This window comes from Oppia nitens, unplaced genomic scaffold (genome assembly GCF_028296485.1).
Source record: "Oppia nitens isolate AA-2021 unplaced genomic scaffold, nextdenovo-longstitch-racon4-pilon3 scaffold6_pilon_pilon_pilon, whole genome shotgun sequence".
Classification (NCBI taxonomy): Eukaryota; Metazoa; Arthropoda; class Arachnida; order Sarcoptiformes; family Oppiidae; genus Oppia; species Oppia nitens.
Genome location: NW_026533250.1, coordinates 824,352 through 835,336, shown reverse-complemented (window position 1 = coordinate 835,336; position 10,985 = coordinate 824,352). Strand labels below are relative to the sequence as shown.

Here is a 10,985-nt window from a genome sequence, read left to right as displayed (position 1 = left end):
TATTGTATAAATTAATTGTATTATATTATTTAAAATAATATAATTCAATATATTTTAATAATACTAAATAATTTTAATCAAATTGAGTTAAACAACAAAAAATTTTTTTGCTGAGAGTCGTTGTCCAAACTCAAGTGAATCGCTTAATGTAACAATACTTTTATCAGTTTCGATATCTGTATCTATAGGTTGTCCAGTATTACCACTTGTGTCCACTCTATTTAAAAATCAATTAATCATTAAAATTATTGATTGTTTATTGTATATAATTTATACCAATCTTACAATTGTTTGTTATTAGGCTGTGATTCAGTTATCAGATCCACAGCTCTCAGAGGTTTTCCAATTCTGCCTTTATTTTTAAGAAAATTTAAAAGCTGTTTGTTATAGATTTGTATTTCAGACGAAGGATTAATATTTGATTTTAATTGAATTCTGTTTTCAATGGGTTGGCTGTTTGAGTTGGCACCGGTAGTCAGCGGACTATTTTCCAATATTTCTACATTTGCTTGAGATTCGGGTAAAACATTTGTTTGTTGAACTTGTTGTAGTGACTGAATTTTGGGAACCGATTGCTCATTGTCTAATTTACCAATAGTTTGAAAGACTCCGACACGAAATGAGAGTGGTTTGAATGTAGTTTGTTGTTGTTGTTGTTGCTGCTGCTGCTGCTGCTGTTGTGATGACAGAGTAGGATTAGACACAGGTGTCTGGGTTGAAGACCATACCAATTGCTGTTTGGGTTGGGCTGATAATTGTTGAGTGGATGATACCAATTGTCTAACTGTTTGAGTATTAATGTTGGCTCCAATAGATTCAATAGGGTTTACTTTGTTAGCATTTTGATCGCCTATATTATTATTATTATTATTATTATTATTATTATTATTATTATTATTATTATTATTATTATTATTATTATTATTTGGTACTTCAATGATAAACATATTATTATCACCGGGCAATGTAAGAGCAGGTAATATAACAGGTGGCAGAAATTGTGTATTTCCATCATTTACTGTGTGTTGTACTGGTTTTGTCGGTGACGGACCTACACCTTGAAAAATGAATGCCTGTGCCGGCAGTTCTATCGGCACATAGGCTGACAAATCATTCAAAACAGAATTAATAGCAGGAATTTCATTAATTAAATTCTTGTTATTGTTTCGTGTAGTTTGTGTTGACTGATGGCTCACTGATGGTGTCTGAGTGACAATATTCTTAACTAATGGTGTTTTAAGTGGTTCTGGTGTTATGGCTGTTGCTTTTGGTTGAGATATAAAAAGCGATTTAAAAGTTTGCGGCTCTAAACTATCCAATGGTTTAAATATCTGAGATTGAGTTTGAAATTGTGAAGTTAATGGTTCTATATTTGACCTTAAAGTTTGGGATTGTATTAAATTCAGTGATTTGAATGTTAAAGGTTGGACTTGGAATTGGGGTTGAATTTTAGGTTGGGGTTTGGGTTGGGGTTGAATTTGAAGTTGGGTTTGGGATTCAATTTGAGGTTGGGGTTGAAGTTTAAATATTGATAATGGTTTAGAAATTGGTTTAAAACTTTGCTGTACAGTAGCAAGTGGTTCAAAATTTAAGGGTTTAATTTGAGATTGAGGTTGGGATAGGGATTGAATTTGAGGTTGAGGTTGAGGTTGAGGTTGAGGTTGGGGTTGGGGTTGAAATTGAAGTTTGGGTTGAAATTGAAATACTGATAATGGTTTAGTAATTGGTTTAAAACTTTTTTGTACAGTAGCTAATGATTTAAAATTTAAGGGTTGAATTTGAAGTCGAGATTGAGATTGTGTGGCAGTAATTGGTTTATTTTGTTGGTTTATCAGAGTTTCAAACGATTGTGTTTTAAAAAATGGTTGAAATGTTGGTTTTTGTTGAGTCAAAGATTGCAAAACCTGAGCTTTTGTTGGTTTTTGGGAATCAGTCTTTGGAGTTGGCGTTTGAAAAGCTAAAGGAATGAATGAAAATTGTTGGCCTGAAGTTGATTGAAGAGTTATGGGATCGGATGAGACTGAAGACATAGACTTTGGCAAATTAGCAGAAGAAGCCTGATTTGTGGCAAAGTTTGTTGTTGTTATCAATTGTTGATTAGTATTCTGTAGTAAATTGTTTTGTTGTAAATCAGAGTGAAGTGTTTGAATAGGAATCGATTGGTTGTTGTCTACTAAAAATAATGAAGAAGACGCCGGATTTAGTTGTAATTGTAAAGGTTGTAACTGAAGAGGTGGTAAATTGAAGAAAAATGGTTGATTACCATTGGTCTGTGTTTCAGAACTTTGACAATTCGATGATATTATCCATAAAATTAATAATAAAAAAGTTTTCACTTCAAACTATTAAAAAAAAAACAATTTTTTAAATTGTAATAATTTGATATAAATTAAATAATATCTTACCTTTTGAATCATTTTGTGAAATTTGTTTAAAATTACTTCAATTGAGTGTCAAATTGAATTAAGTATTAAAAAATAAGTGAAATTAAATTTTTATAACTTTTATGTAATGAATAACAAAACGAGTTTACATATCAACTGTTTTGGTAGCAAAAGCTTTATTAGATATATCTAAGTTTAACCCAATTTTTATTTTGATTCAAACAAATGATACAAATCAGTGATGAGAGTAAAACTGAGATTCATTTCATTATATGCCAGAGGGTTGTCCTCAAAGAGCCGAAACTTATTTTGCAAAAATAGTTTTTAAAAACAATTTACTGTAAACTATCTAATATGACATATAAAAAGTATTCATTTTTGTTGTAATTGAATGCAATATACTGTACTATCATTAATCAAGTATAAATAAATTTAATATTTTACATTTACAACAAAAACAATGCAAATAAGATATTTAAAATTTCACAATACAATACTTTTTTTTAATAACACAAACAAATAATTATATTATTTTTTTTAAATAAAAATTTTATAATTATTTTTTAAATAATAATATTATTTTTTTGAAATAAAAATTTTATAATTATTTTTTAAATAATATATACCGGTATAATGTAATTTTAAAAATAAAATTCTGTATATAAACAATGTTAAAAATAATTAATCAATGATAAACTTACTATTATTCATCTATTAATACATACCGTAATAATTTTACTCAATATAAAAATAAAATAATTAAAAATTAATTAAATATAAATTAATCAGAAACATAATAAATAAAAAAACTCATTTATATTAATTATTTTATTATATTTATAACTAAAAAATTACTAAATTATTTGCATATCTATTAAATTGTAGTAATGTTTAATTACATTTAAAACCAGAGTTGAGTAATATTGAAAGTCACCAAAAAAAATCTTAATAATATCTAATAAAAGTAAAAAAAGTTAGTTTCTGACAGTTTTATTAGCGCTGAATATAAGGTATTTGTATTAGTGTTGAAACAAATATCTATCCACTAAAAGATTGAAGTTTTAAGTGATAACTCATATTAATTGTAAGCGTAAATTAAAAATTATTTTAATTCATAGCAAAGTTAATTTCAATGCAATCAAAAGTAAAATAATTGAAAACAATTTTTAATATTTTAAGCCGATAATTGTAAAGCAATAAATGTTTTGCATATATTTATATTAATAGTTTGACATAACGTCGTTAAAATTAAATAAATGCTATAAATTTTTTAATTAACAAATATAAAACACTGTAATAATATGTCGCAAACTCTATGCAAACATATTTATTGTATTTTCTGTAAAAAATAAAGTAAATAAATTTATATGCTATTAAAATAGTATAATTGTACATTAAGTTTGAAATCAAATGTAAAGAATGTTTTGATTGCCGTTTTTTGGCATACGTTTAGTTCAAATAAATGTTTGAAAACTTGTTTTAAAAAACTACAAACAGTTGTTGAGAATTTAAAAGTTATTTAAAAAACAAATAAAAACTATGAATTGTTGATTACGTAAATCAAAAATCATATAAAAAAAATTATTATTGAATAATATAAATATAGTATTTTAATATATTTTTATACCATTTTTTTGTGCCAATACCTTTATAATAGCTGTACATTTGAAAAATATTTTATAAATTATATTCATCATATATAATATATATTATACTGTATATATAAATTTATTTTTGTTTAAAAATTTTATTGTTATTACTTCAGAACACCATTTTTGATAGAAAAAAATATAGAAAAATACTTATTTATTAATTTTTTATTCAACTAAATTTAAATTATGACTAAATTTATAAAAAAAATTATATATAATTCATTTAATTGCTTATTATTATATTGAATCTGAGTTATATTTAAATTGTATTAAAATACTTTTGACAATAAAAAGCAATTTAATAGAAATTAATAAAAAAACCGTAACATATTAATGTCCTTAAATATAAGAACACATTATATCTAAATCAAACTAATTTATATAATATATATAATAATGTATAAATCAATTTTAAGTTACTTCATAATAGAAGCGGTGCTAATATTGATATAATAATTGATGACTTGTAAAACAGATGATAATTAGTTAACTCCTATATTAACCTAAATATAGTCCGGCGCCGATTCTGGTCGCGTGCTTTATGTGATTGATTTGACCACTCAGTGCAAATGTAAAGGGCAGTGGAAGTAATTTCTTCTCTAAGACGGCACCTACTGTCCAATTTGTGTCTACCATTCCTGAAAACATTAATAAATCGATTTATATTACTGGTAGCTATGATAATAAAACATCAAAACATAATCAATAGCTGTTTCAATACCTCTAAAAACAAGATTAGCTTTTGGCAGATCCACCTGATATCCAAATGAAGCCGTACTTTCCATCATTCGTAAATTTGTCTCCACTTCCACTCCAACCTATGATCCAACAACAGGTATACATTAAATATAGTGTATTATAATAATTACTTAAACTACTAGTAAATACCTGAATATTTTCGCCTCCTTTCTGATAATAACAGAGATGTGCCCCGGAATTGCTTAACGTTCCGCTTAGTATATAATTATTTGGTGAAGTATACCGACCGGCGAGTGATAAAACTATTGAAAAGTAATTGTTTAATTAAAATCATGTATTTTATTAAATCAAATGAATGTTTCAATTACCTGCCACTTCATTTCCAGGAACATGTGGTCCGCACTGGTAGGCGAGTTCACCTCCGAGTGCGACATTTGGTGTAACATTTTGCAAATAATGACTGACCACAACTCCAGACAAATTAATTGGATCTATATTTCCGAAAGTCATCGATGCCGTGAAATCGCGACCCCTATAGTCAGTGGTCAACTGTGAGGACACACACTTCGAATCTTGAATTTGAGCTCCGATTTGAAGTTTGAGTCGATCGCCAATTAAATGCAAAAGTCTTGAATTCAAATTACCCGACGGATCCATCTCTCCATACAATATAGGATAGGCCTCTGTCGGCGATATTTGTTTTGTACCGATATATGTGGCACCAAATCGATAACCGGGTGGTACTGTAACACCGTTTGACATCGTTATGTTATGACTCAACTGGAAGTGATTACTCAGTCCTTTAGTTATGACAAGTCTGGCGCCGTCGAAGGGCATCGGAAATACATCTATTGTGGCCAACAATTACATCAATCATGATATGACATATCAAATGACAGATCATTTGGTCAAACCTTTGCATTTCTTATGCAAGTCTTCCATCGGTCCCGGATTCAAGTCATTTGCAGTACTTGTGTCCACTTTGCCGACCGAATCATCTTTAGTTGACATCGGCGGCACTCCATATGTCGTCGGCGGCGGTGGCGGTGATGTGGCGGCCAATACGTTACCCATTAGTTAATAATTATTGCAAAACTATTTATTATATAAATTAACAGTAAATTTAATGCTTATAATAATCACAATAAAAATCAATTTGTGGTCAAAAAAGAGATCAAATTTATAATAATTTGTTGATTAATGTGTTAAACAAATAATACAATTATTTATATTAATTAATATTAAAAGTGATAAACATTTAAATCAATTGAATTCAATTGAAAACAGTTTTACATTTTAAAAGTGATTCAAACCATCATTTAAGACATGCTTTCCATTTTTTCGTCCATCAATTACGTTCACTATTACTGATTCCCTTAACTGTAGATTAAATGTTATTTATTTTATAATTGATTACATTATTTATATGTTAAAAATGATTGCTATTTCATTGCTTCACCGTTTTGTATACAAATAGTATATAACGTAACGCATAAACAGTATTCTATTATTGATTACATTATATACAGTATATATGAATATATTTTTTAATTGATTTGGGGTTTAAATTATATGTAAATAAAGAATACGTTGTTTAGTATATCATATGTTATGCAGTGTTCAGTGTTTTCATATGACTTCAAGTATTGAAAGTTTGTCTACAAATTGATAACAAATTAAAGACTAATTGATTGAGTGATTGATTCAATGATTTTAAGTAATCAATGAAGCAATTAGTGGACACAATTAGATACAAGTGATGACCGATTGGTGACAATTGATATGATAGTTGATTAAAGACATGGAAGAAGAGCCCAACCCTTGTTCAGCATTAATACCTCCCTATTTGACCACTTCTTTACAGGTATGTCATCATCGGTCGACTAATTATTTCATTTTAAATGAGATATTATTAAAAACTTGTTTTATATGAATAGTCTGATGACTTGGAGTCAAATAATAGCCAAAATGAAAGCCCGAATCAAGTTTCGGAAAAAGCGGAATCGGGTCCCGATGTGAGTCATTTGGACATTGTTAAGGCCACACAATACGGCGCTTTTGAACGATGCAAACAATTGATTGAAAATGATTTTAATGTCAATCAAAGAGATGCCGAAAATGTTACACTTCTTCATTGGGCAGCCATTAATAATAGACAAGATTTGGTCAAATATTACATCGGAAAGGGAGCTATTGTTGATGCAGTTGGCGGTGATCTTCTGTCAACACCATTACATTGGGCTACAAGACAAGGACATCTGTCAATGGTTATACTTCTTATGCAACATAGAGCTGATCCATCAATACTTGATGGTGAAGGTATGGTATATAAATTAATTGTTTTGATATTTTAATGATTTGGTGTTTTTATTTTTGAAGGTACAAATTGTCTTCATTTGGCCGCACAGTTTGGTCACACATCAATTGCGGCCTATTTGTTGGCTAAAAATCAAGATATCAATGTAGCGGATAGTAATGGTATGACACCATTGATGTGGTCGGCATTTAGAGTAAATGCGTGAGTATTGATATAATTTATAACAAAATATAACCATAAGTTTATCGGTATATATCTGTTATATGTTTAGGAGTGACCCGACCCGTATGTTTATAACATTAGGCGCTAGTCTTTCTTTATGTGATAAACGAAATCGAAATACAGCTCTTCATTGGGCCGTTTTCTCGAGAAACTCGACTACAGTTTCATTGCTTTTGAAAGCCGGTGCCAACGTATACGCCAAGAATGGTGCCGGAGATACACCACTAGATATGGCTAAGACATTGAATGCTCCCGTTTGGCTCACAAATCGCTTACAGGAGGCTTATAATAAAGACAGAGTTATAAATAAAATAAATATTATGGGTCGACAATTAAAAATACCATCACTTAAAGACCAAGTGATAAGATATTGGCTGATGGCTGGGTCACCATTGATTGCATATTTCATATTTGGACAACTTTTTGAATTAAATATCGCAATTGCTTTAAAAATAGTTTTATTTTCACTTTTGTGTCTCATCTCCTATGGTTTAATTCGTTTTGTGTTTGATGTTCGGATGTATAATATAATGCCAATAAGTATATACATTTCAACCAAATTTTGGCTTTACATCACTTTTTTAACTTATTTTTCTCAATGTATGTCTCAAATTTGTTAATATATTTTTAAATATATTTAAAACTAATTGTATTTTATTAATAGTATTTGATGTCTATTACTTATTTGGTTTTGTCATTACTTCAACACTACTCTTCTACAGTTTTTACAAGACATGTACCGGTGATCCCGGTGTTATAGCTAAAGATCACGATCAACGATATAGAGTAAGTTATTATATACTTTACATTATTTCAAAGTACCTGTAAAATTTTATAATTTTAACTATTTTAATCAAAAATTAAGTTAATTATATCAGAAAAATTTTATAATAATATGTATACAGATGATTATTGTTTGCAAATATTGTTTAATTAGACAATAATAGAGTTGGCGGAAAGGGATGGTTTTGATCCACAATGGTTTTGCAGTACTTGTCTTATTAGGAAACCTTTGCGATCAAAACATTGTTCGGTTTGCAATCAATGTGTGGCCCGTTTTGACCACCACTGTCCATGGATTGCCAATTGTGTCGGTGCTCTTAACCACAAATATTTTATTTGGTATCTTATATCACTTTATTTAGTGATTATTTGGTATCTTTATGGCACTTATTTATGTAAGATGAAAGTTATATTATTTAGAATTAAATAATTTTTTATTAATAATAGAAAATAATGTAATTTGATATTGAATTTTTTTAATAGATTTTATTTATCACTTGAATATTGGAAATGAATCAAATTTATGGAAAATGTTACCAAATGCCTGGTCTTATAATGGTTGGATAACATGGTGTGCCCTAAATGCTCTAATTCATAGCGTTTGGGTATTTTGTTTGGTTATTTGTCAACTCTATCAAGTAATTAAAATACAATATCTATTTTGTAAATTTTGTTATTAAATAATAATTTTATTAATATATTAGGTTTTATGGTTAGCGATGACAACAAACGAGCGAATGAATTGTAGGCGTTATAAGCATTTCAAACGCGACGAAAGCGGACATTTGAATAGCCCTTTCAAGTAATTTGTTGTTATATTTTATAAATTTATTGATTTTAATTTTTTCTATTTATTTTAAACAAAAGCCGTGGATTTTTCCAAAATATGTTGGATTTCTGTGAGTGGAGAGTATATCGATTCCGACCGGACTCTCGGGACTGGAGGTATGTCTACGAAGTGGACGATGAAGACGACGACTCTCAAACATACTCTCCTTTAATGACTCATTTTGTATGATATAAATCATAATTCATAACATTTCTTATAAATTATAATATAAATTGATTATGATTAAAAAAAAATTTTTCATAAATGTTAATAATTAAAAATAATTTAATATAAAAATTATATTTACTTTTCAAATTAACTTAATTTTAGTATAGATTAAATTGTAAAAAAATTTTAATTAAATATTGAAAATATAACTAATAAATTTTAAAATGAGATTTCTTAATTTAAAGTACCGGTAAATGAGATGATTTTTAGTGCTTATTCTAAGATTAAAAAATAAACATTAAATTATAGGTCATTTTCTTAAATTAGCGCTTAATGTCATTTACATTCAAATATTCAATAAAAGTGCTTAAATTATACAAATAGTCTAAATAATTTTCAATATCACATAATTTTCATCAAATAGTTTGGGAGCAGACAAATGGTAAGTTAACCCCAACTAATGGCCGTAATTATAGTCTAGAGATCAAAATACCCGATAATTTCATATAAAATATTTAGTGTTGTCGACAAATTAATCAAATTATCTCAGTTTTGAGGCAAACTAAGTAGACATTGTGACAACAATTAACAATTTTAATTTATTTTATCCATAATTAATTAATGTGAGAACATTTCAATTCAAATATATTTATTAAACTAAATATTTATATAATTATTTATTCGCTGATTTGATAGTTTTATTTAAATTGGAATTTTTAGGATAATTAAACAATTATAGTGTACAGTATTTCAAATTTTCTACAAATATCTATCATATAAAGTATAAACTCTTTTCAAAATTGTTTTAAAAAATTGCTAAAAAGATATTTTACAAATAAATTCATATATTTAATATATATACACGTATAATACACAAGGTACAATATTATATTGTCAAAATAACAATAACTTTATAAAATAATATACTTTCTATAATATAGTAGACTCTACATACAATATACTAATGGATATGTCATTTATAAAAATTTATTATATGTCTGGAATTCAAAGTATATAATTATATTTGATTATCGGTATAATAATTATATTATATTTAATTAAATTTTATTATATAAAATACTTAGAAATATTTAAGATATATATATATAGAGAAATATATATTTATTCTAAACATCTATATTTATTTAATAGCTATTAAAATAACATTAGTTTTTTGAGTTAGCTAAACTATTAATGGTTAAACAATAAAATAATAAATTGTTTACAAATAAGATACAACATTATTCACTACTATAATTTAGTAATTTATATTTTTATATTTACTTTATATCCTATAGTCTTATAATATAGACTATAGTCACTCACATATCTTTAAACTTATTTTTATAATATGATAATAATTATCAAATACAATATTAGAGTAAATATTTTATGTACAGTAGATAAATTGTTAGTTTTAATTATATATAGTAATAAATTTATTGTACAGTTAATGAAAATGACAAAAATATATAATAAATTGTAAGAATATAATTGAATTATATGTCGTAAAGTAAAACAAATAAAACAAATTTAGTAATTTGTTACACAAAATATTAATTTATTATTGTATTACTGTATTTACTTGCAGTACATTACTATATGATAATCAATAACTAAACTGTCAAACATTTATTTCGCTACTGTTTTGTTTACTATTATATTTACTTAATAAATATACAGTATATTCTGTAGAGTATAATATTAATTTAATGTAAATTTAGTTAATTATACATTAATAGTAAATGTAGTTACTATTAATAGTTTATAATAATTATACAAATATTAATATAATTTATAATAAAATTTCACTCAAAAGGGTAATGCGAGACAATAAGCACACATAAGGACAGGGAGTACATAGAAAGCTAAGAGAGGGTTATACTAAATTATGATATAAACTTTATTAATGAGTTATTTCAGACTATTTA

The 10,985-nt window shown here is 26.8% G+C and overlaps 3 protein-coding genes across 4 annotated transcripts; 1 reads left to right on the top strand and 2 right to left on the bottom strand.

Moving 5' to 3' along the window:
• Positions 1-834: 834 nt before the first annotated feature.
• LOC128962367 (uncharacterized) lies at positions 835-2,293 on the bottom strand. The gene is made up of 2 exons (XM_054308741.1): positions 946-2,293; positions 835-850 (listed from the first exon to the last, which is right to left on the bottom strand). The coding sequence occupies exons 1-2, from the start codon at positions 2,028-2,030 to the stop codon at positions 835-837; spliced, it is 1,101 nt and encodes a 366-aa protein (XP_054164716.1). The 5' UTR covers positions 2,031-2,293.
• A 2,123-nt stretch (positions 2,294-4,416) lies between these two features.
• LOC128962061 (mitochondrial import receptor subunit TOM40 homolog 1-like) lies at positions 4,417-6,125 on the bottom strand. 2 transcript variants are annotated; one of them, XM_054308387.1, is made up of 6 exons: positions 6,029-6,125; positions 5,650-5,830; positions 5,104-5,583; positions 4,925-5,037; positions 4,758-4,854; positions 4,417-4,674 (listed from the first exon to the last, which is right to left on the bottom strand). In XM_054308387.1, the coding sequence occupies exons 2-6, from the start codon at positions 5,807-5,809 to the stop codon at positions 4,535-4,537; spliced, it is 990 nt and encodes a 329-aa protein (XP_054164362.1). In that variant the 5' UTR covers positions 5,810-5,830; positions 6,029-6,125; the 3' UTR covers positions 4,417-4,534. The 2 variants fall into 2 exon arrangements, with proteins under 2 accessions (XP_054164362.1, XP_054164363.1); XM_054308388.1 differs by having other exon boundaries at positions 5,650-6,125.
• A 212-nt stretch (positions 6,126-6,337) lies between these two features.
• Positions 6,338-9,075, top strand: LOC128962366 (palmitoyltransferase ZDHHC17-like). Its single transcript, XM_054308740.1, has 9 exons — positions 6,338-6,599; positions 6,673-7,054; positions 7,115-7,253; positions 7,324-7,814; positions 7,939-8,060; positions 8,212-8,452; positions 8,541-8,695; positions 8,762-8,859; positions 8,925-9,075. Exons 1-9 carry the CDS (start codon positions 6,537-6,539, stop codon positions 9,073-9,075), a joined length of 1,842 nt encoding a protein of 613 aa, XP_054164715.1. The 5' UTR covers positions 6,338-6,536.
• Positions 9,076-10,985: the final 1,910 nt, after the last annotated feature.